The 25,163-nt window shown below is 42.3% G+C and overlaps 1 protein-coding gene across 1 annotated transcript in view; it reads right to left on the bottom strand.

Annotated features, from left to right (window-relative positions):
- LOC116353406 (brevican core protein-like) overlaps positions 1-25,163 on the bottom strand; it is a 40,274-nt gene that overhangs the window by 3,064 nt on the left and 12,047 nt on the right. The window contains exons 2-13 of the mRNA XM_031788653.1: positions 16,187-16,266; positions 15,103-15,489; positions 14,703-14,877; positions 14,196-14,323; positions 12,492-12,785; positions 9,003-10,814; positions 6,944-7,942; positions 3,401-3,508; positions 2,087-2,245; positions 1,436-1,518; positions 1,137-1,281; positions 675-857 (exon numbers count right to left, since the gene is read on the bottom strand). Coding sequence (XP_031644513.1) covers positions 675-857; positions 1,137-1,281; positions 1,436-1,518; positions 2,087-2,245; positions 3,401-3,508; positions 6,944-7,942; positions 9,003-10,814; positions 12,492-12,785; positions 14,196-14,323; positions 14,703-14,877; positions 15,103-15,489; positions 16,187-16,266 — 4,553 coding nt within the window. The remainder of the gene's footprint in view (positions 1-674; positions 858-1,136; positions 1,282-1,435; positions 1,519-2,086; positions 2,246-3,400; positions 3,509-6,943; positions 7,943-9,002; positions 10,815-12,491; positions 12,786-14,195; positions 14,324-14,702; positions 14,878-15,102; positions 15,490-16,186; positions 16,267-25,163) is intronic.

The following is a 25,163-nucleotide window of genomic DNA, read 5'->3' as shown; positions in this document are numbered from 1 at the left end:
CAAATCTGTTGGATAAAAAGGCAGTGTCATATGTACACCCCTTTCATACATTTATCTTGTCCCCCCCCCCCTCATAATGTGCAGAGTGAGAACATTGTCCGATTTAGACACTAGTTTTCTGGGTTGGCTTTGCCTGCTGTTATGGCATTGCCTTGACTTGAAAGGCACATTTCAACAAGAGCACAGCACTGTCGACAGCTGACATTGTGCCTTCTACAGGCAATTCCCTGACGGTCGTGTAGATTAAATTTGCAGTAAACGCTGCGGATTTAGGCTCAAGTGTTAACTACCTTTAAAAGTGAAGTGCGGTGCGCTTGTCGACAATGCGATTTATAGAATCCCATCCTTGAACCCAAAGATAGATGTTTTCCTCCAGAGCTAAAGCAGTCTCAGCAACTCCCCACTACAGAACAACAACTAACTTTCCAGTTAAAACAAACCTGTCTCTGCTCTTAAGCATCTCCTTAGTTCTTTAAAAGAATCACTGAGACTGATGTACTAAATCACAATTCTTCAGTATTTCTTTAGTGAGGCAGATTCTTGCTGACAGTCTGTCATGAGAGATGAACTATATCCCAATAACTGTTCTTGAGTCATATCTAGCAAGATCAGAAGTGCAATGGAACATAGTCATGGATTAGAGATAGGTGGGCTGAGCCGAGAACTGTTCATACCAGGAATGCAGAGGATCTGGGGCTCCTCCCACTTGCCACCTGGCAGGCACTTGACCAGAGGGTTTTGTCTCTGCTGGAAGCCCTGGGCACAGTAGTAGCGCACAATGGCGTCTGTCTCGTACCTCTGGCGGACTCTGCCAAACGCAGATGCGTTCCGGACTTTGGGGGGAGGGCCACATGAAGCTGTGGGAGGAGTTACAAAGACTGTAGGTTATAATGTCCTCTAAATCAAAAACACATCAATGCACACATTCAGTTATGTTTTGAGCATGACACTAGTTTGGGACTGTATTGAATGTGTGCATTAAACATCTACTGCTACATACTTCTAAGTGAACTACCTCTGTGACCTATTGCCTGTATACTGTAGCAATATAATCTATTGCACAGAGGTAGTTACAGGTATGTAAAGGCACTGGTAGATAGGTGCTTGCTTGTAGTAACATCCTGTCCATTACTCACAGGTGCCCTTCTTGCAGGTGTAGGCCAGGTGGTAGTTGCAGGGCACATCACTCCAGCGCCCGGCATCATGCCACACCATCACCACACAGTCCTCTCCAGACAGGAAGTAACTGTCAGGCTGGCCCCTGTACCAGTTCTCATAGAGCTGTGAAGACAAGGTAAGAGACACAGAGCTGTAGTTGTTTATAAGCATGGGAGCTAATGTCTTGTGTTCCTGTGTCTTTGTAGCTGCATGTCATCCTGTGGACATGTTTCGACACAGTACGTTTTCTATGTCAACCCAATCTGTCTGGACTCACCAATGGGTTACCATCGGACCAGCGGAAATCCCCCTCGATGGTCTTGTCGTTCAGTCCAGTCCACTGATACTCCTTATAGTTATCTGCGGATAGAATTAGCCATTTTATTTGCTTTTCAAGCAGTAGGCTTGTCACATCTCGAAGAAATTATACAGTAGGCCTTTGTCTTTGTGCTTCCACTGCGAATATCAACACCTCTGCCAGGGTTTGTGTTTCCAATTGACTGGGCATGAAGTTACTTGGAAGTCATGTGGCCACGTAATTTAGAACATGCTAAAGCTGCCCCGGTCACTCCCATTGTTTTTTTGGCAATGAATGCTAATGTCAGCAGTTGGTGACAGTGACTTAGAACACAGTCTGTCACTCTGGTTAAAAGTAAGTGTGCGTCTAATTTATTTAGTCATTTTGCTGAACTACCTCTTTAATGGACCAGATTAGCATTTGCATGTAGCACTTCCGCACAGCAGGGTCATGGGCCTTCCTACGCTAATAAATAGCACACACAAACCCTTGAGAGCTTGCTGCTGTATTTCCAATGTATTAATATGCTGTAAAATGGTACGCTATGCTAACAAATGGAGTTGCCTATCAATGAAAGAGAAAAGGTGGGGCATGAAGTTCGGTGGCTCGCTGTCACCACTCCCACCGTACTGTTAATGAAGTCCTGCTCCTCAGGGGTAATGATTGACACCAAGTGGCCCCCCACCATGCGACAGTGCTGCTCCGCCACCTCCCAGCTCAGCCGCTGGTTGAAGTGCTTGTAGCAGTTCCCGTGGAACTTCTGCCAGCCCCCCCCACACTGCTCCAGATCTAAGAGACAGAACAGGAGGGAGGGAGAGATTTACTAGATGCCATTATTTTTTATTTGAATGATTAAGAGGGAAAGGTAAGATCCTTTTAGCTTTTCTGACCATTGAACAAGAGCGAAGGGGTGGTATTGATGAAAAACAATGAGGGGATCCGAATGAAACTACCGTAAGACCTTGGCCGGGATTCAATCAAAGATGCATTATCGACAAGTTCAATACACTTGACCTTTGAAGGAAATTGTTTAAGCTTGAGCCAACAGGCCCAGTGTTGACGTGAATGTGATCGCCGCCAATGTCAGGAAAATGGCCTTTGATTGAATCCTGGCCTTACTCTGAAACTAGATGATTCTAACCCAGGGAGACAGTTTCCCTGATTCCCTGAGCAGATGGATCCATGAGGTTCATCCCATCTAAAGAACCCTTCTCATCTCACCTTCTTTCCATCTCTATTTTCACATCCCTAAATCTGTGTGACAGGAACACGGTGGCATAGCAAGCAGGTCTCAAAGAAAAGGCTTCGCCCGACTGAACTGAAGGGGACAATTGTTCCAAAAGCAAGGTTTTGTTCTTTCTTGAGTTGGGCTCAGGGATGGAACAGCCATTCCTGGATTGTCCTCTTCAAAACAAGGTGGTTCTTTGTGATTAATGGGCTCTTAAAGCCACAGTGTGTAATATATATATTTTGATTGAGTTAATAGTACTACTAGTTATTAATAGCCTAGTACAAATTTGTCTTACCTTCTAATAACAAAACAACGAAGGACATGTTACTTTGTTAATATTTTGGCCGTATATATCCAATTACTTCCTTATTACGAAAATAACTGGAATGTGGATCCACTCATCGGAGCCTGACAATCTGCTCCAGCACATACAAACCCACAATTATTATTACTGAATGTGGTGGTGCATTACATTACATTTGAGTCATTTAGCAGACGCTCTTATCCAGAGTGACTTACAGGAGCAATTAGAGTTAAGTGCCTTGCTCAAGGGCACATTGGCATATTTTTCAACTATTTGAACCTGCAAATCCCTGAGCTTGACCCGCTAGACTACCTGTCGCCCAGTATTCTGCCACCTGGTGCAGTAGAACCCTGTTTAATAGCACTCTTACAATTACAGAGGTACTGTAACAGCTGAATGAGGAGCTCACCCATCTGACAGAGGTCACCTCCATAGCTGGGCAAACAGAGGCATTTGGTGCTCCCGCCCATCTCGACGCAGGTGCCGCCGTTGGCACAGGGGTCCTCCAGACAGGCATCTGAAACACAGCAAGAGGCCAGTCCTGCCAGCTCTGATAATCGTATGCAGCCTACTACTGAAGTAATACTGGTAAATAATAAAGTTGTACTGTAGTAAAAATAACAATACAATGATAATATCATACAATTACAGCCTAGTGTGTAGAAAGCAGTGAGGGCAGCTGCAGCAAAGAATGAGTATGATGATGATAAAAGAGTTGAAGACAAAGAGTTTCAGAGATGACGTAAAGAAAAAGAAAGTTGGTGAAGGTCTGTAAGGCTGCCCAATCAGGTGCCTTAACCCACTGTTCCCTGGTAGGCATTCATTGTAAATAAGAATTTCTTCTTTACTGACTTGCCTAGTTAAATAAAGGTTCAATTAAAAAAAAAAGTAAAACATAGTCCTTGTCATGTCTGCTGAATATATCACCATTACCTTGACTGACTCCCTGGCTATTCACCAGGGCAAGTACTTATTAGCTCTCAGGATAATTATGCCCTCTCTGGCAAGGATGACTAAGGCATTTCTATCACGTTGACAATTACGATGATGATTTCGGTGTTGTGATGATGAAGGTGGTGTGACAGAGTGCAAGGGAATTAGTATTACTGTCTTTATCTGCAATTGATTACCTACGATTAACCTCTCATGCTGTTTTGCATTGGTTATACTTTTGCAGGTATCTCTGTGTAGATGTTATATTTTGGTTTGAGAACACATTACCAAAGTACAGTGTTAAGAGTGCTGACAATTGTAAAAATGAACTATGACACATTATTGATGCCTCATACCTTAGTGGTATTTCTGCAATCTACTGTAAATGTAACCTGGGCTGGAACCAGAAGTGAGCGAGTGAGACTTAGACATTAGACGATTTGGTGTGGAAATGTGTGAAATCACCAAAATAACACCAAAAAGAATCTAACTGAAAGTATCACATTGCCTCATGTGTCAGACTAGAGGACACGCAAATCGGACATTATACAACAGGTGGTTCTAATCCGGAATGCTGATTGGTTAAAACCGCATTCCAGCTGGTGTCACTTTACCCCTACCTACATGTACAAATTACCTCGACTAACCTGTACCCCCACACATTGACTCGGTACCATTACCCCCTGTATATAGCCTCGTTATTGTTATGTAATTTTCTTGTGTTACTTTTGATTCAATTATTTTTTACTTTAGTTAATTTAGTCAATATTTTTTCTTAACTCTATTTCCTGAACTGCATTGTTGGTTAAGGGCTTGTAAGTAAGCCTTTCACAGTAAGGTCTACACTTTTTGTATTTGGCGCATGTGACAAATACAATTTGGTTTGATATGATGTGGTCTATTCCACAAGTTACCTCCCAATTCTCCTTTCCTTTAGATGAGCATGCAATTAGCCAGTAGATGGCACCAGAGTTCAAATATTGAGTTGATAACAACACTCACAAAGCCTGCATCTGGCATTAACTCAGTGTCGAGAAAGTTTGATGTAGAAGTTGTCCTTAACTACAGATGTAGGAACAGATTACCCAACCCAGTATTTTAGCCATTAGATTAAAAAAACATCAAATGCTGTGTCAGTGGTTAGAGAAGCTGCCAGAGCAGCTTACCGATCAAATCACTGTACCTGTACACAGCCCATCTGTAAATAGCACACCCAACTACCTCATCCCCATATTGTTCTTTTTTTTGTTGCTCTTTTGCACCCCATTATCTCTACTTGCACATCATCGTCTGCATATCTATCACTCCAGTGTTTAATTGCTAAATTGTAATTATTTCGCCACTCTGGCCTATTTATTGCCTTACCTCCCTAACCTTACTACATTTGCACACACTGTACATCATTTTTTAAATTGTGTTATTGACTGTACGTTTTTTTATCCCATGTGTAACTCTGTGTTGTTGTTTTTGTCGCACTGCTTTGCTTTATCTTGGCCAGGTCGCAGTTGTAAATGAGAACTTGTTCTCAACTGGCCTACCTGGTCAAATAAAGGTGAAATTAAAAATAAAAAGGGAAACATCTACCTAACCTGTCAGGAATGTAAAGCACCAGTGACAAAATAAACCTAATATTAAAGGCCATGTCCTCTCATTTAGATTTTCACCTTTAATGGTTACGGCTCTGTGAAAAGGCACATTTTCTAAAATGAGACGGCAAATGTAGCATTCTATACAATTCTGTACAAGTTATCCAACAGGCTGGTTTATGGTCTGTTAGTTGAATGGTTTTATGGATTGGGCCGTCCTGTATGAGTTAATTCCTTAGAGGAGAAAGCACACATGTTTAAAGAATAATCCATGCTGTTAGCTGTGCTTGTGAGATGCTGCTTCTGACTCTCCATCTATAGTACAATCACAATCTGCAAAGACACATTTTAGATTAGATGACATGGCACTAATCATGCCACACTGACTACACTTTCACGTCAAACAATAAACCAGCCTCAATAGTTTCCATTTTGCATTTAGCAACTCTTACTCATTACAAATGTTTAAAAGATTTGGGAGAAACTATGATCAGACCGCCATCTGGGAGGTCATTGTCATTTTTCAAATGGTACGTCATGTTACAATGGGAGATTGATGGCAGTACAGACATTTTCCCCTCAAATAACATTACAAATATTCTGATAGATGTCATTAACATATCTACAAGACTTGAAAACCAGCTATTCCCTTATTATGGTTATGAAAGTGACATTCTTTGCCATACATTCTCTACTATAAACTAACTCAATAGCTGCTGAGTTAGTTTAAAAAGTTGCTGATGTTTTGTAATTGGGATACTGTCCCTCTATTAAATCAATAATATCTGTGTTCGTGACCAATAAAATGTCAGCGGTGTTGCATTTGGGAGTCAGTGCTGTTACATTCACAGTTAGTGGAGTTACAATGCAAGGATAAATGTTTGTCCGGTTGAATAACACCGGGTTTTTTTCCCACTTGGAATTGTGCTCAAACTAATATGGGCCCCCGGTAAGAGGAAATTGACTGTTTGAATGGAAAAACATTCAGGACGGTGAAGGTGCAAGTTGGACTTCACTCTTGCAGGAAGAGTAGAGGGAGACAATCAAGCATAGCAATTCTCTTTCACAGAAATGGTGTGTCCAGGCAATACAGTACTTCACAGAAGTCAATCTTTGAGTGAAGAAAAACATCATGCACCGCAAGACTGGTTTGTTTGACAAATGTCAAAAGGGGGTTGTCCCATATCTCTCTCAATGCTCAATTCTTGGGCATCACAAGGAGAGGGTGCTCTTTAGGGGAGGGAGGGGGAGGAGGGTGAGTGGGCTGAGACAAACAGTGAGATAGACGAAGAGGGGGGAGCCGTTGGGAGGGTGGCAGTTTACAGAAAATGGAGCAAGGCAGCTTGGGGTGGGAGAGGCCGGGGTTTAGTGCATCGCCGTGTCGAGCAGCAAGAGGAGGGTGGTTAGGCTGGTTAGGGTGGCTCGAGTGTTACCTGAAATCTTCCTGGAACTGCCCACAGCAGCTCTCTCATTGGGCAAGATGAGCAGGGTTGGCGGCTGGGTGAGGCCGAATTCCAGATCCATCTTGCCATGATCCACAGGGGGCATAAGAGCCGTCACCCTCTCTGGCTCTGGGGGACTTTGTGTAGTGGAGGTGACGGGGCTCCAGGTCTGTGTAGCCCACTCTGTGGATGTGTACACGGTGGATGTGGACATAGTGGCAGCGGTGGGATCTGTACTTGAGGTGGACAAGGAGTCTGATCCAAACAGTTCAGGTTCTGCTGAGGAGTCTGGAAACTCTGTCTGGGAAGAGGAGGAAGCGGGTTCCCCGCTGTATTCAAGGTCGTCCTGAGACTCTTGGGGTGCAGAGGTGGTACGGTGCAGATCCCAACTGGTTGTTTGCGACTCAAGGGGGAAGACTGTAACTTTTTCTCTGAGGGACGGTTCATCAGTGCCTGGCTCATGTCCACTTCCGTCTTCTTCAGGGTCCGTGGTTGTGGGATCCACCTCTATTCTGGACATGGCCGTTGTTTGATATCCCATTGTGGTAAATTCGACAGGCAGCTGGGAGGTGGTGGACAGGTCTGGAGACTCAGTCGTAGCCATTTCCTCTCCAGACCCCAGGTGCTCCTCATCAGACTCCCCTGGTGCCAGCTCCACTGCTCCTGAAGGTTCCAATCTCTCTGGATTGACGATACCCTCGAAATCTAGACTGGTGCTGCCTTCCGGTCTAGCGGAGGAAGTTCCCTGGGAGGTTCCTGGTGGATGGCCTACTGTGGAGTACACAGCTACTGTGGAGTACACATCCAGTCCCAGCCCTTCAGAACGATCCAGTCCAGATGAGATGCTGCTTGAATGCGGAACGCCTGTCTGCTGCTCACTGGAGATGCTGGTGGCTACAGGGGAGGCAGATATGTGAGTGGTGAAGTCAGAGGGTTCAGAGGTGGGGGATCTGTCTGTGTGCATTCCCTGGTGGACACCTAGGTCAATCTCTGTAAAGAAGGTACGATATACATTATTATTGCATGATTATCAAGTCTTAAGTTCTACACAGCCCTACAATGACAGAGTACATACTTTTGAGAAGAGGAGTTAGGAGTAACATCTGTAAGATCAAACATCTATAAGATCAAAAACATCTGTAACATCTATAAGATCAAAAACATCTGTAACATCTATAAGATCAAAAACATCTGTAACATTAAGATATTATTGATTTTATTTTTTACATTATACACGATTTTCAAGTATGATCAAAGTACACTGGCTTCTAAAATAACAAGCATGTTTTCATGCAATGGGCAGATGCAGTTGGTCTAGAACAGAGCAGCACGTATCACACTTAGACGTACACAGAGGGCGAATGTCAATGACATGCATGTCAATCTCTTCTGTCTCAAAGTTGAGGAGAGATTGACTGTATCGCTAGTGGTCTATGTGTTGAAGGTACAGAACTGTCTGTTCAAGCAGTTGGCACATAGTTGGGACACTCATCGGTATCACACAAGACATGTAACCAGAGGTCTCTTCACAGTCCCCAGGTCCAGAACTTAGGCTAGGAAACACACCGTATTAAATAGAGCCATGACTAAATGGAACTCTCAGCCACCCCAGGTAACTCAAGCTTGCAAATAAAACCAGATAAAAAAAATGTGATAAAAGAACAACTAATGGCACGACGGGGACTGTGAAGAGGCACACATACATTTTTATGCATTTTGCATTGTATTATGTATGTGATACGTGTTTGGGATACGACTGTGATATGTGGCTGTCTCGCCTAGCTATCTTAATTTTATTTTACCTTTACTTAACTAGGCAAGTCAGTTAAGAACAAATTCTTATTTTCAATGACGGCCTAGGAACAGTGGGTTAACTGCCTGTTCAGGGGCAGAACGACAGATTTGTACCTTGTCAGGTTGGGGATTTGAACTTGCAACCTTTCGGTTACTAGTCCAACGCTCTAACCACTAGGCTACCCTGCCGCCCCAAGATGAATGTACTAGCTGTGGGTCGCTCTGGATGGGAGTGTCTGCTGCAAGGTAGCCATACCTTGGGACATATCTCCAGATCCATCCAAGGGCAACCACACTGAGGTTGCCCTTCCGTGGGGGGAGAGTGTAGACCAGACTGGGTGAGGATCAAGCTCACCCAGGGATTCGGTCGAGATGGATGTCTCTTCAAGTTCTCCCACGATCGCCTCTTTGTGTCTTCTCTCTGTGGTGGGGTCACGTGCCTCGGTAGCATTCTCTATGGGGTCAAAGGCCATGTTGGTAGTCTCTTGTGCATTCTCCCGATGACTCTGGTTACCTGCTGTTGTGCTGTAGTTGGCTTCCAGTTGATCCAACTCCAGGTTGGTCTCTGGCATTGGCTGGAAGTGCTTGGAAGAGCCTGACTGCTGGTAGTCGGGTTCCTCCGGGTTCATCTCTGGCATCGGCTGGTAATGTATGTGTGGCTTGTAAGACGGCTCTGGGAATCCTGGGCTCGTTTCCAGTTTGAGTCGGTAGAAACTGGAGTTGCCTTCGTGGAGGGAGTCTGGCACGCTGGAGGTGCTGGGTAATGAAGCAGGATGCTGGGAGTGATAATCTTCCTCGTGAAGGGAGTCTGGCTCACTGGACGTGCTGGGTAATGAAGAGGGATGCTGGGAGTGATAGTCTTCCTCGTGAAGGGAGTCTGGCTCACTGGACGTGCTGGGTAAAGAAGTAGGATGCTCGGAGTGATAATCTTCCTCGTGAAGGGACTCTGGCTCACTGGACGTGCTGGGTAATGAAGTAGGATGCTGGGAGTGATAGTCTTCCTCGTGAAGGGAGTCTGGCTCACTGGACGTGCTGGGTAAAGAAGTAGGATGCTGGGAGTGATAGTCTCCTTCGTGAAGGGAGTCTGGCACACTGGAGGTGCTGGGAAGTGAAGTAGAATTCTGTGAGTGATAGTCTCCTTCGTGAAGGGAGTCTGGCTCACTGGAGGTGCTGGGAAGTGAAGTAGAATTCTGTGAGTGATAGTCTCCCCCGTGAAGGGAGTCTGGCTCACTGGAGGTGCTGGGAAGTGAAGTAGAATGCTGGGAGTGATAGTCTCCATTGTGAAGGGAGTCTGGCTCCCTGGATGTGCTGGGTAATGAACTAGAATGCTGGGAGTGATAGTTTTCTTCGTGAAGGGAGTCTGGCACACTGGAGGTGCTGGAAAGTGAAGTAGAATTCTGTGAGTGATAGTCTCCTTCGTGAAGGGAGTCTGGCTCACTGGAGGTGCTGGGAAGTGAAGTAGAATGCTGGGAGTGATAGTCTCCATCGTGAAGGGAGTCTGGCTCACTGGATGTGCTGGGTAATGAACTAGAATGCTGGGAGTGATAGTCTCCTTCGTGAAGGGAGTCTGGCACACTGGAGGTGCTGGGAAGTGAAGTAGAATTATGTGAGTGATAGTCTCCTTCGTGAAGGGAGTCTGGCTCACTGGAGGTGCTGGGTAGTGAAGTAGAATGCTGGGAGTGATAGTTTTCTTCGTGAAGGGAGTCTGGCACACTGGAGGTGCTGGGAAGTGAAGTAGGATGCTGGGAGTGGTAGTGTTCTTCTACAGGAAGTGAAGTCTCATCAAAAGGCTGGAGGAGATCCTGGGTGGAAGCTGTACGGGTGAGTGGGACCTCTGTGCTTGACATGGAAGTAGGGGGAGATCCTTGCAGGTCCTCCCGAGCAGGAGCTGACTGGAAGACGCGGAGGGATTGCAGGACACTCTGGGCCTCTCGCTCCACTTGCTCTGGATCCAGGCTCGGATGGAGCTCCTCGGCAGGCTCCATAAGAACAACAATATCTTGTCCGATGTCCTCTGGTTCAGTGGCCATGTAGTCCATGGGGGCATCCGTGTGAGGATTCCCATTACCTGAGAAGAACAGGGAGTGGACAGGAGACTCAGTGAGGTTGTTTAATGAATGGACATAAAACTATGACATTCTCTGCATAACACAAAATAATCCATAGAAGCATGCAATCTAACAAATATCTTGCAATAAAAAAACTATTATCTATGCTACAACTATTTAGTCCAGTACAAAAACAGACCTCTGAAATAAGCACTGTACCATCTCTTTTATCTACTAATTAGGCCAGTACAAAACAGACCTCTAAAATTAGTGGGGAATATGGAATTATTTTAAGATGGTCATACCATGAATCATATGGATATCTGATTAGAAGTTTAGGACCCATTTAGGTACCAACTTTTTTTCCCTTTTTTTTTTAAATATTGAATTAGGACTTAACGACTATAGTCCATAGAAACGCATTGAATAACACATTCAAACATGGCAAAAAATAGTAAAACAATAAACTTCATAAGAAATAAGGTTTTGAAGTGTATGTCTTATATTTAGGAGATATAAGAAAGCTCAGGATACATTTTTTTAAATTTCTTCACACATATTTAAACCCTTCTTTTTGTAGGCACAAAACGACCTTCACACTTCCATTTGTTTGTATGGGTTACCTTCAGATGAGACCCCTGTCCTCGTAAAGATAAACAGAAAACGTGTTCGTGAGGGTCTCCCTTTTCCATAGAGTGGTCATAACAGTTTTTTAGGCCAAATCGTTCAGATGCTACATCCGTTTTTGCGAGAAGACCGATTTTCGGGATGTCTCATGGTCTGACAAACACCACTGTAGCTTGGCCACCTTCCACCGCAGATACGGAAGGCCGACATAGACAGTTGTTATGGACTGAGATGCAGCCCATGCAAAAAAAACTGATATCTCTAGCTTAAACTGACGGAATTTGATGGGGATTTTATTATTATGTTACTAAGGTTTAACACACGGGTCCGTCAATATACTCTTAAGAATCTTTTAACTAGTAATTAGTCCAGTACAAAACAGACCTCAAATAAGTACTTTGCTATCTCTTTTAAAATCTCTTAAGGAGCCAACACTTTTTTTCAATATTCGCCTAAAATGACATACCCAAATCTAACTGCCTCTAGCTCAGGACCTGAAGCAAGGATATGCATATTCTTGATACCATTTGAAAGGAAACACTTTGAAGTTTGTGTTCATGTGAAATTAATGTAGGAGAATATAACACATTAGATCTGGTAAAAGATAATACAAATAATAAACATTCATTTTTGTTGTTTTTTTGTACTGTCCTTTTTTAAATGCAAGAGAAAGGCCATAATGTGTCATTCTAGCCCAGGCACAATTTTGATTTTGGCCACTAGATGGCAGAAGTATATGTGCAAAGTTTTAGACTGAACCAATGAACCATTGCATATCTGTTCAAAATGTTGTATCAAGACTGCCCAAATGTGCCTAATTGGTTTATTATTACATTTTTAAGTTCATAATTGTGCACTCTTCTCAAACAATAGCATGATATTCTTTCACTGTAATAGCTACTGTAAATTGGACAGTGCAGTTAGATTAACAAGAATTTAAGCTTTCTGCCCATATCAGATATGTCTATGTCCTGGGATTTTTTGTTGTTACTTACAACCTCATGCTAATCACATTAGCTCAACCGTCCCATAGAGGTTAACTACTAATTAGTCCAGTACAAGACTCAGACCTCTGAAACAGTAAACATCATGGCGGCTGGAGGATTCAGGGAAGCCTGTCTGGTTGCTGTAGCGATACAGGGTCTTGACCCCTGCCTGTGGACCTCCACAGCGCGCTCTAGGGGTGATGACGGGGTAGCGCACGCTGCCATCAGACAGCCAGCCAGGGTTACAGCGGTCCAGACCCTCACTCCATGCCATGTACAGCTGCCCTGTGGTAGCCAGCTCTGCCCCTTCCTTCTCGCAGTACGCCCAAGCCTCATTCAATGACAGCTGCTTAGGGGCAGAGCCATGGAACACCTCCCCTGCACAAAAAAAGGTAATGTGTTAGAGTCCTAATGGGATTTAGATTCCGAATGATTGTCCTAGATCCTTCATTTTCCTGCAGTCTCTGGAAAAATACAAAAGGCTGAACACATGGGAGAATGAGATCTCGGTTGGGAAAATGACATCAGTATTTGATATGTATTGTACCTGTAAATACAAATGATCTGACTCATCTAAAGTGTGTATTCTGTCCACTAGCTAAAATCCCTACATGCCTGTAACTTAAAGGGATAGTTCACTCAAATGTAAAAATGATATATTGGTTTCCTTGCCCTGTAAGTGGTCTATGGTAGAGTTATGACAGCAATCCATGATTTGGTTTAGTTTACCTGGCATTGTTACCATGTTTTAGCATTTGTGGCACACATCCCATTCAAAGTCATGGGACCGATATTTGCATTTTTCGCACATGTCCAAATAATCATAAAGTATCTCAAATTGTGAAGCTCAACAAAGTCACTTATAAATGATTTGAATATGATGCGTGAAAAATGCTAATATCGGTCCCATGACTCGAATGGTGCCACAAATGCTGAATACTAAAAGGTTAGCATGTGGAAACAGTACCAGGGAAACTAAATCAAAGCATGGATTGCTGTCATACTTTGTTCAGAGATTGTTTGGAGGGTATTAAAATCAATATGTAATTTTGCAATTTGGGTGAACTATCCCTTTAAGGAGACCCAACACAGTCATTTTATAGCGTGCCTTCAGAACACATGATGATATACAATGACAAAGCATCTGTCTTGGCAAAATGACATATTGTCCTTTATTATTTTTTGACACAATGACACAAACATATGTTATTGCTCAGTAGAATCACATTTATTCACACTGTCACTATTTACACTGCCTTTTTACGGGGAACTATTCACACGGTCACTATTTACACTGCCTTTTTACGGGGAGCTATTCACACGGTCACTATTTACACTGCCATTTTTATGGGAAACTATTTACACTGTCACTATTTACACTGCCTTTTTACAGGGAGCTATTCACACTGTCACTATTTACACTGCCTTTTTTTACGGGAAGCTATTTACTGTCACTATTTACACTGCCTTTTTACGGAGAGCTATTCACACTGTCACCATTTACACTGCCTTTTTTTACGGGAAGCTATTTACTGTCACTATTTACACTGCCTTTTTACGGGGAGCTATTCACACTGTCACTATTTACACTGCCTTTTTTTACGGGAAGCTATTTACTGTCACTATTTACACTGCCTTTTTACGGGGAGCTATTCACACTGTCACTATTTACACTGCCTTTTTTTACGGGAAGCTATTTACTGTCACTATTTACACTGCCTTTTTACGGGGAGCTATTCACACTGTCACTATTTTACGGGAAGCTATTCACAAGTTGTTGTTCTTTACCATCAATATGCTCCACATAACAATACACATCAAACAGCTCCTCTGGTTCCAGTGTCCCATAGTTCCTCACTCCCGGGCGACCATCCATGTCACCATAGCAACCTTCCCGGGGAACTTGGATTGGATATCTGTGAAATAGAAAATATGAGTATTTCCTGTGCTAAGAAAATGTTGTAAAGACTAACGCTGATAGGTGAGGGGCCTCAGTCATGTTTTTTAATCTGTTAGCGGGAATTGATGTGTGTGTTGGGAACACAGACCAAATAGAGTCCCTATCTTACACATGTAAGCCATGATAATGCTCATGAGGAAATCTATCTTAATTAACATCAGGACTAGATTAAACTGATTCAGGTCAACATACAGTCTGCCAGAAAATAGTATTACATACCACACAGTGGGCCAAATTCAAAATCCCCAGTAGCCTATAGGCATGTGAATTAGTCAAAACAAAGTATTGCACCTTTAAGAAACGTGTCTTTGTATTATAAGACAAGTTGTGGATACCTGACAGATTGGTCAGCGAGCCAGCCGGCGTCACACTGCTCATAGCCATCGTAATAGGCTGCCAGAAGCTGGTCGGGAGTAGCGATGTGTGCCCCAATGCTCTCGCACACCGCCTGGGCCTCACTGAACGAAAATGCATAGCGACCAGAGGCATGTCTGTAGTGGAAGACCACACCTACATGCACACGCGTGTGCACAAACACACACACACAGAGAAATATTGACAGGTTCAAATACACAATATGTGGTAAAAACTGAAAGAAAAGATATAAATAGTTGCATATAAATCTGGTTGTTTCTAAACCTGTTCGCAGTTTCTAAACCTGTTAGACAAGTTTTAAAAAATCTAAAATATTCACATCGACTCCTACAGCCTTAAAAATCCTTCGCCCTTTTTTACCTTTGACCTTGATCTGTGTGAAGTCACTGGCGTCGTCCAGGCCCCGCTGCACCTCGCAACGGTAGTGCCCTGTGTCTGTTGAGCGCAGCTCCCCCAGCCAGAGGGAGAGGTCCTCGGGCGAGTCTGCAAAGTTGACCAGGGAAGCTCGTTCTCCGTAAGCCTCGTTGACCTTCACCCTTTGACCCCGCGCCACCAGGATCTCTGTCTCCTCCTGCTCCCCATCATGCAACACGCTCCACTTGACCCGGGGCTGGATGGGGGGCGAGGAGGACGAGGGGAGCCCAGGGGAAAGGGACACCATACACGGGATTGTGATGGAGCCTCCTAGCTGTGCAGTGGAAATCGGGGTTGCCTTGGAGATGGTGACCTGGAATTGTCGATTGTCATCTGAGTCAGGAAGGAGAGACACAGTGAGTAAATGATGCTGACTTAGTAAGTGGCCGGCTATTGACCTCTTGTGATGATGGTGAATAATGCATTTCGGGGACAATCTTCAAAATTCTGCAGCAATGGTTATATTCCATGGATGAGTGTAATTTCCCCTCAAAATATTATATGATTACGGAGTGGGCGGAAAAACAAATGCTTTAATCAGCTACATGTTGAATATATAGAAATATAAATTATACATAGTTAATATAAACATGGATTATCTTCTATCCAAAGCAATTGTAATACAGCAACTATTATGCAGCAATTACTATACAGCAACTGAGTCTTTACATTTCAGTTCATGAGGACCACAGCGCTGCTAAGGCTAAAGGGATACTTTGTGATACCCTTTTATGTCTCTGCGTCCAGTATGACGGAAGTTAAGAGGTAGTTTCGTGAGCCAATGCTACCTAACGTTAGCACAATGACTAGAAGTCTACAGGAACAGCTAGCATGCTATTTGCGCTAATGCTAGCAGAGACATAAAAACGGTATCCACATGTTCATCTGACTCTGGGGAAGTAGATAACGGCTAAAATCCACAAGTATCCCTTTAAAATAATAACTTGAAATCAAAATAAAAGTTTTAATGCAATGCATTGTCATCCCAAATAATGATAGTCCATCAAAATACACGTTAGAAGATCTGTACCTTCTGAGTATTCTGTTTGGGCGGGGAAAGCCAGGGTCAGATGCCAAAGTGTGCACAGAAGGAGGAGGAACCTTACTGCTCTGTGGAGGAGAGATAGTTAGAGTGAGATAAGGGAGTTTTTTTTTACATATTACATATGGCATATGCACCTCATTTAACAAACAATCTCTAATTCGCCAATTGGTTACAGTATTATTTTTGTTGGTTTATTTTACTCCTACATTATTATACCCTCTATGATTCGAGTGTAGATAAGGACAGAGAGGGCAGAGAGTGATGAATGATGAGTATTAAAATGTTAGATCAATGCCAGACGGTAAACAAGTAGTTTGAATGACAAACACCGTCTAACTGATCGATGAGAGAGAGCAGGAGCTGAGAGAAGGATGTGTGGAGAAATGGAGGATGATGAGATTGAAAGTGTAGTTGATGAAAAGCACATGCAGTATGAGGAAAAAATGTGGTGGTGACAGAAAATGGACCATTTACGGGAATAAAGTAAAGACTAAATGGTCTTAATTCAATAATATAAAAAGACCAAGGACCTTGAAATATCCTAATACAGGACAGAGACATTGGAGGAGCAGTTGCTCAGACCCCAAAAAGGAATCCGGCGGCACATCCACATCTGACCGCAAGCGATTCATCACCTCCAAGAGAAAATTACACGTCTGCATTGCCCAGGGCTGCCTGCCAGTGCTTCTTCACCAGTCTGACCCTGTTATTAGCTCAGCAGGCATGGCAGGCGGCTCTCACTGACCTCACACAACCTCAGAGGCAGCCACGATGGAAAGGGGAGGGGCCATAAACATCTACCTCACACAAATAAGTGCAGAGGCATTTTTGACAAAAGACAGCTTATGTTTTTCAAAAATACTTTTCAGAAAGGACAAGGCAACAAACTTTACCTCATACTTTTGAGTACTTTCAGAACCTTCTCCAAAAGGGTATGCATTTTACCTTTAACCTCATGTCTTGACCATCAGTTGAATCACCTATTCGATTATGATTTCACTCATTATATCTTTATGCCATCCCCGTTTTTCCTAGATGCACTTTCCCAAAATTCTGCAGACTTGAAAAATGTGCCTAAATTACCATTTAGAGCAAACATTTAAATTGTCAAAAACCCTCTAAACCTGATAAGTTGCCTAGTTTCCTGCATTTGGCTTAGCTGGTCATATAAACCTCTCTTCCTCCATGAACGATGAAGGGAGAATCTCAATTGGTGTTCTCAATTCCTTGCATCCTCTTCTCCTCACTTCTTTTTTTAAAAGTCAAACGGTAATCAAGGAGAGGAGGGGATGAAACATGGAAACAAATGCACTTCTATGAAATGAGACCTTCTTCACTAGCGCGTCATGACAGTTACAGACGTGGTATCCCAACATAAATGTGTGAAGCATTAAAAATAAATGTAGGTAGTTGTGCTACAGATATTATAGATAAAAGGATAAGTAGTGTATCATTTTTAAATATGTGCAACAGCCGATTCAAAGGTGGTGTGGCAGATTTCAAAACTCTTCTGCGGAGGATTTCGCGAGAGGAGGCTATCGAGGTGAGGACACTCCTGCATTCGCCTACTGACAAACTGACACTCTCCTCGACCACTTGACCACTTACCGGTTTCCGGGTCACAGAGGAGAGGAGGACAGAGTTGAGGTCAGGACAGACTTTTGGCCAATTGAGAATCTCCCTGAATGTTTGTCGACTGGTAGCATTAGCAGAGTTGCCAACAAACGGAAGTTAACGAGGCGACACTCCACCTTAACTTCTCCTTCACATTTACTGGATTGGTTGAAAAGTGCAGAAGAGAACCTTCCCTGCCAGGATCTAGTTTCAGGTGTTTCTTTTACGCCTAGCTATGTTAGGTTAGCTGACTGGGTAAGCATACAGTGTGGCTGGTGCCATCTAGTAGTGGTGAAGAAAAATGCATTTTGGGGAAATTCTGCAGCAATGGTAAATTCTGCTGATAAAGGAAAACTTGAGTGCCTTTTCTGCAAAAAATGCAATGATTGCGGAAAACCAACCTTTTGAAAAACACTCATGTTATCTGTCTATCGTTACACATATTTGTGAATATTGTTTCTGTTTCATTTGTATTATTTTTCAGTCAGACACAGTACTATTAACAGACACAGTAGACTATTAAGTCACTTGGACTGCAGAGACAAGCAGAGTCTGTGAGCTGCTCAAAAAAATACAACCCTGCTCACATTAAATGAAGAATGTCTTCTCGTCAAAATATACACACATACTCTGTGTGTGTGTGTGTGCGCGCGTGTTTGTGTGTATGTGGGTGTTCGTCTTTGTGTTGGGGGAGTACACTCCTATCCAGCTGGCTTGATTCAGGCTTTTTTAGTCATTCTATGTGACTGAAATTCTAATAGTCAAACACCAGTTGCACCAATCCACCTCCCACAGTTTCACAAAGCTTACTACTAAACCTACTAAATGAGCCCCAGACACCCTAAAAACAGAGCCACGTTCATTCGACTTACCAAGGAAGACCCAGCACATATGTTATACCAGTACACTTCTCTGGATATCCAAGATCAGCTTCCATCATGATACAAGTCATGGTAAGGAATATGTAAATGCAGGAGACAACACATAGTTTACTCTGAGCTGTCTGTGTTACTGTGCTACTCTGATGCGGGTTGTAGCTAGAAGTGTATAAGCGGTTGTCGCTTCATGTCCTAGAGGCTTGAAGTACTTAGAACCTATACTCATGTCATTCATACTTTTAATTGATGCTTGCTTTGCTTTTCAAGTGCTTTGAGATGTGTTACTTGTATATGCTGTGTACTGCAATTCAGCTTTTAGCTGCCAAGTACGGCCTACATGTAAAATGTAATAAACTGCTACTACTAATACTACGATTTGTGGATATTCACTCTCTGATGAGATAAGTGAAATTGAAAGTCATGTCCTTATATGACCCTTTGAATGTGAGCATTTCGGGACCACTTCAAAGCATTTGCCTAAAAATGTGTCTTTACAAAGTAATTACGTAGGCAGAGACAATTTAACTACAGTGTAAATACATATTATTCCATAATATTTAAAGGTAGACTCAGCGCTACGACATTGGCATGAGCAGCACCACAGAAGTTGAGCTGAGAACGATGCAAGACGTTGCTCTCACACAGTCACACATATGATCTACACATGTGTACAGGTGCGCTTCATGCTGCTACAACGTAGTAGCTACAGAACCAAAACAGCAGATAAGTTTAGCTTCACACTTCAACATTGTTGAGGAAATCAGCCCGATATTGTGTATACATCTTGCATCGCTGAGTCTACCTCCTCTACAGGATCGGTGTCCCCGCCACGGGACAGGTTAAGCTAACATAGGCTAATGTGATTAGCGTGAGGTTGCAAGTAACAAAACAAAATCCCAGGACATAGACATATCTGATATGGCTCAGCATATGTGGGAACTCCTTCAAGTCTGTTGGAAAAGCATTCCCCATGAAGCTGTTTGAGAGAATGCTAAGAGTGTGCAAAGCTGTTGTCACATTCTTCGTAATGATGAGACCAAGGCGCAGCGTGATAAGAATACATTCTTCTTTAAAACTTGTTAGGGCTAGGCAGAATACTGCCCCCTTTGGATGAATTGCGTGCCCATAGTAAACTGAAAAGAAATCTAGAAAACACTCTAAAGCTTCTAAAACCGTTTGAATTATGTCTGTAAGTATAGCAGAACTCACAGGGCAGGCAATCTCCCAAACTATTTTTGGGAGCCTGAAACTTGGGGCAACTTTGACGTCATCGCCCCCACCCTTCCCAACCAGCTATGGATCTGGAGACACTTTCTATGTCTTCCACTAGATGTCCTCATTCAGTACAGTGTTTAATTGTGCAAATCCCGCGAGTTTTGACCCTTTGGTAGGCAAAAGACTGAGTGTCGTGAGAAAATACAAGGTTACGAGAGCGCGCTTTTTGGAGAGACGTTCCTTTGTTCCAGAATGCCTGAGAAGAAGCAAGAATGTCCGATAGATTAGATAATTGTTTTGTACGTTTAGAACATCCTAAAGCTTGATTCTGCACTTAGTTTGACCAGTTTAGTCGACATATAATATGTAATTTTGAAGTTTTGATGCGCAACTGTTCGGGACCAGAAGTAATTTTGGATGCATTTCAGCTGGAAGTCATAGCATACGCTACTATAAAGGCACACGAAGTGAAACAAAACGATGTATTGGGTAAGTATGACTCCTTCCACTACATTCTGATCGAAGACCATCAAAGGTAAGGGAATATTTATGTTGTAATTTTGTATTTCTGTTGACTCCAACATAACGGAGAAATATTGCTTACGTTTGAGCGCCGTCTCAGATTATTGCATAGTGAACTAATTCTGTAACGTTAAAAATAAATGTAACACAGCGGTTGCATTAAGAAGCAGTGTATCTTTCTAACTATATGTAGAACATGTATATTTAGTCAAAGTTTATGATGTCTATTTATGTTATCTGGCGGCACTATCTATAATTTCTCCGGACATTTTTGAGTATTTTCTGAACATGAAGTCAATGTAAATGGAGATTTATGGATATAAATGGCATATTATTGAAAAAAACATAAATGTACTGTGTAACATGTCCTATTACTGTCATCTGATGAAGATTTTCAAAAGGTTAGTGAATGATTTATTTTTTAATCCTGCTTTTATAATTTTATATTTTCTGGGACAAAATGGCTGTATATCGTCTGTTTCTTTGTGGTGGTTTGATATAAATATGTGCCATGTTTTCGCCGTAAAACATTTAAAAAATCTGACATGCTGGGTAGATGAACAAGGTGTTTATCTTTCATTTGAGGTATTGGACTTGTTAATGTGTGGAGGTTAAATATTTCTAAGAATATTTTTGCATTGCCTGCGCCACGGTTTCAGATTAACGGGGGGGGGGAGGGTGGCGGACACTGAGAGGGACGCCTCGCTTTAACTGGTTTTAATTAACGAAGAACACTTAAACAAACTAACAAAACGAACGTGAAGCTATGATAAACCGAGTGCTGACATGCACCTACACAATAACCCACAAAAACAAAATGGCAAATGGCAACCTAAATAGGATCCCCAATCAGAGACAACGATAAACAGCTGCGTCTGATTGGGAACCAATTCAGGCCACCATAGACCTACATTTACCTAGACATACCAAAACCCCATAGATGTACAAAACCCCTAGACAAGACAAAAACACACATACCACCCTTGTCACACCCTGACCTAACCAAAATAATAAAGAAAACAGTACAAATAAAGATAACTACAAAGATAACTAAGGTCAGGGCGTGACAGCTGTCATCAAGGCAAAGGGTGGCTACTTCAAAGAATCTGAAATAAAAAATATATTTTGACACTTTTTGGTTACTACATGATTCCATGTGTTATTTCATAGTTTTGATGTATTCACTATTATTCTACGATGTAGAAAATAGTAAAAAATAAAGAAAAACACTTGAATGAGTAGGCGTGTCCAAACTTTTGACTGGTACTGTACATAAGCACACATGCACTATAAAGTATGTGTTTCCTTCTGAGTCAAAATTTAGGCCGGGATTCCATCCAACACAGATTAGTGAGCTGCGCACAACAGTATACTTTAAAAGGCAATCATGTTAGCTGAAGACTCACAATCAAGTCAATCGCAGTGCACAGGTCATTCATCTGTGTTTTTTTCATCCTTACTCTCATCATTACTGCTACTTTATATGAAATGACAACCTATCCATGCAAAGGTCTCCAAATACAAAGCCAACAAAGAGACACAAGTGTAGTATAAAACAGCACTCTCATGTGGTCGAATAAATGTTGTTTGTATTCATGCCAGCTGGGATAGCTCCACAGACATGCAGCCATTAGTATTCTCCACTAGAAAATGTCTTACAAAAGGCGAGTGGCGGGCAAGAGGACAGCTGCACACTGTTTCACTTTATATCAGTTCTCTTACAAAAGTCCATGTGGGAAGATTACAGGACAAGAGGCTCTGGCACACTTTATTTGATTTTTGTTATGGAAAAGGAAGCCGAAAACCACTAGGAATCCCTTAAACAGGACTTGACCACATGAAGAGGACGCTAATCAGGGATGTCTGAAACTATATAATTGTTATATGAGTGTCCATAAACACAGGTTTGTATCCATCCTAATGGCGACAGACTGATGACGGGGAATAAAATGGAGGTCATGCCTGGTTATCTTTCAGGAAGAACGTCCTTGGACTTGAAGTCATTGTGCCGCCAGCTTTTCTGCTCTTTTTAATTAAGAAAACAGTGAATAGAACTCAAGCATCACCCAGAGACACCACCAAGAGCAATTCCATATCCAGAAAAAGCTGCCTGTGCAATATCCTCAAGTACATGATACACACAGTATAAAATAGGGCTCTTTCAACCGGTTCTTAACTTTTACCAGATCTATTTTGTATATTCTCCCACATACCTTTCACATTTCCACAAACTTCAAAGTGTTCCTTTCAAATGGTACCAATAATATGCATATCATTGCTTCAGGGCCTGAGTTACAGAAAGATAGATATGGTTATGTGATTTTAGGCGAAAATTTTAAATAAGGGGGCGGATCCTTAAGAGGTTTTAAAGCGTAAATCATAGTCCATAGACACTAAGACTTGATAGTCCGGCGTTCCATTGTCACATACGTGGCTCTGAGACCATTGTCCCCGGGGGACGCACAGCCCCAACGCACACCTTCCCAAACGTCACAACCATGTACAAGTTATTTTTTTCATCTGAACGTGTTGACAGTTAGAGAAATTGCTTGGGCCGCGCTGAGAATTTGACAAGCATGAATGCCAACGGTACAATGTTCTAGAACACTGCTGTGCAAAGGCATACAAGGTTTGGACTATGTTACCCGTTTTATGCAGACACAAAAAGACAGGTAGAATGCAAGCAAAACGTTGTTGAGAAGTAACTGTGGGGAAATAGGTTATCACAACCCATACTGCACTTTATTATGATATCAAACACTACTGTACTGTGGTGTGATGCACTGTGCACTATAGTCACCAACCCTGAGCCAAGGGGGCTGTGTTTTTTATTATTTTTTTCACCTTTATTTAAAAAACTCTTGTAACTACCCATCCCGGATCCGGGAGCGTGGTCATCAACTGACACGAATTAGCATAAAGCAACGGACATAAATATTAATAGAAAATATTCATATTCATGAAATCACAAGTGAAATATATTGAAACACAGCTTAGCCTTTTGTTAACTTCTTGGATATAGGGAGCCTGTTTTAAGCGCAATATTTTGTCACGAAAAGATGCTCGACTATGCATATAATTGGCAGCTTTGGAAAGAAAACACTCTAACGTTTCCAAAACTGTAAAGATATTATCTGTGAGTGCCACAGAACTCATGCTACAGGCGAAACCAAGATGAAACTTCAACCAGGAAATGGGCAGAAGTTTTGAGGCTCTGTTTTCCATTGTCTCCTTATATGGCTGTGAATGCGCCGGGAATGAGCCTGCCCTTTCTATCGTTTCTCCAAGGTGTCTGCAGCATTGTGACGTATTTGTAGGCATATCATTCGAAGATTGGCCATAAGAGACTACATTTACCAGGGGTCCGCCCGGTGTCCTTTGTCTAAATTGGTACGTAATCTACAAGCTGCACGCAGTCATCCAGTGATTGAGAGGAGAGAGGAGGCTTTCAACGAACGATATATCATGAAGAGATATGTGAAAAACACCTTGAGGATTGATTCTAAACAACGTTTACCATGTTTCAGTCGATATTATGGAGTTAATTTGGAAAAAAGTTATGCGTTTTGATGACTGATTTTTCGGGTTTTTTTGGTAGCCAAACGTGACGCACCAAACGGAGCGATTTCTCCTAAACAAATCATCTTTCAGGAAAAACTGAGCATTTGCTATCTAACTGAGTCTCCTCATTGAAAACATCTGAAGTTCTTCAAAGGTAAATTATTTTATTTGAATGATTTTCTGGTTTTTGTGAAAATGTTGCCTGCTGATGCTAACGCTAAATGCTACGCTAGCTGCGCTAGCTGTTACACAAATGCTTGTTTTGCTATGGTTGAGAAGCATGTTTTGAAAATCTGAGATGACAGTGTTGTTAACAAAAGGCTAAGCTTGAGAGCTAGCATATTAATTTCATTTCATTTGCGATTTTCATGAATAGTTAACGTTGTGTTATGCTAATGAGCTGCGGGGATAATTACACTCCTGGATACAGGTTTTTTTCGTAGCTAAACGTGACGCACCAAACGTAGCTATTTCTCCTAAACAAATCATCTTTCAGGAAAAACTGAGCATTTGCTATCTAACTGAGTCTCCTCATTGAAAACATCTGAAGTTCTTCAAAGGTAAATTATTTTATTTGAATGATTTTCTGGTTTTTGTGAAAATGTTGCCTGCTGATGCTAACGCTAAATGCTACGCTAGCTGCGCTAGCTGTTACACAAATGCTTGTTTTGCTATGGTTGAGAAGCATATTTTGAAAATCTGAGATGACAGTGTTGTTAACAAAAGGCTAAGCTTGAGAGCTAGCATATTAATTTCATTTCATTTGCGATTTTCATGAATAGTTAACGTTGCGTTATGGTAATGAGCTTGAGGCTGTATTCACGATCCCGGATCCGGGATGGCTCGACGCAAGAAGTTAATCACTTGTTAAGCATTTGTGTACGTTTATCAATAGCCTAGCATTGCATTATGCCTAGCTAGCAGCAGGCAACCTGGTCACGAAAATCAGAAAAACAATCAAATTAAATCGTTTACCTTTGATGAGCTTCGGATGTTTTCACTCACAAGACTCCCAGTTAGATAGCAAATGTTCCTTTTTTCCAAAAATATTATTTTTGTAGCCGAAATAACTCCGTTAGTTCTTCACGTTTGGCTGAGAATTCGACCGGAAATGCCGAGAAATATTCCAAATTAGCTCCATAATATCGACAGACACATGGCAAACATTGTTT

Source organism: Oncorhynchus kisutch, linkage group LG14, assembly GCF_002021735.2.
Source record: "Oncorhynchus kisutch isolate 150728-3 linkage group LG14, Okis_V2, whole genome shotgun sequence".
In the NCBI taxonomy this organism is placed as follows: domain Eukaryota; kingdom Metazoa; phylum Chordata; class Actinopteri; order Salmoniformes; family Salmonidae; genus Oncorhynchus; species Oncorhynchus kisutch.
The sequence above is the reverse complement of the archived record's forward strand: the minus strand, read 5'-3'. Positions and strand labels throughout refer to the sequence as shown.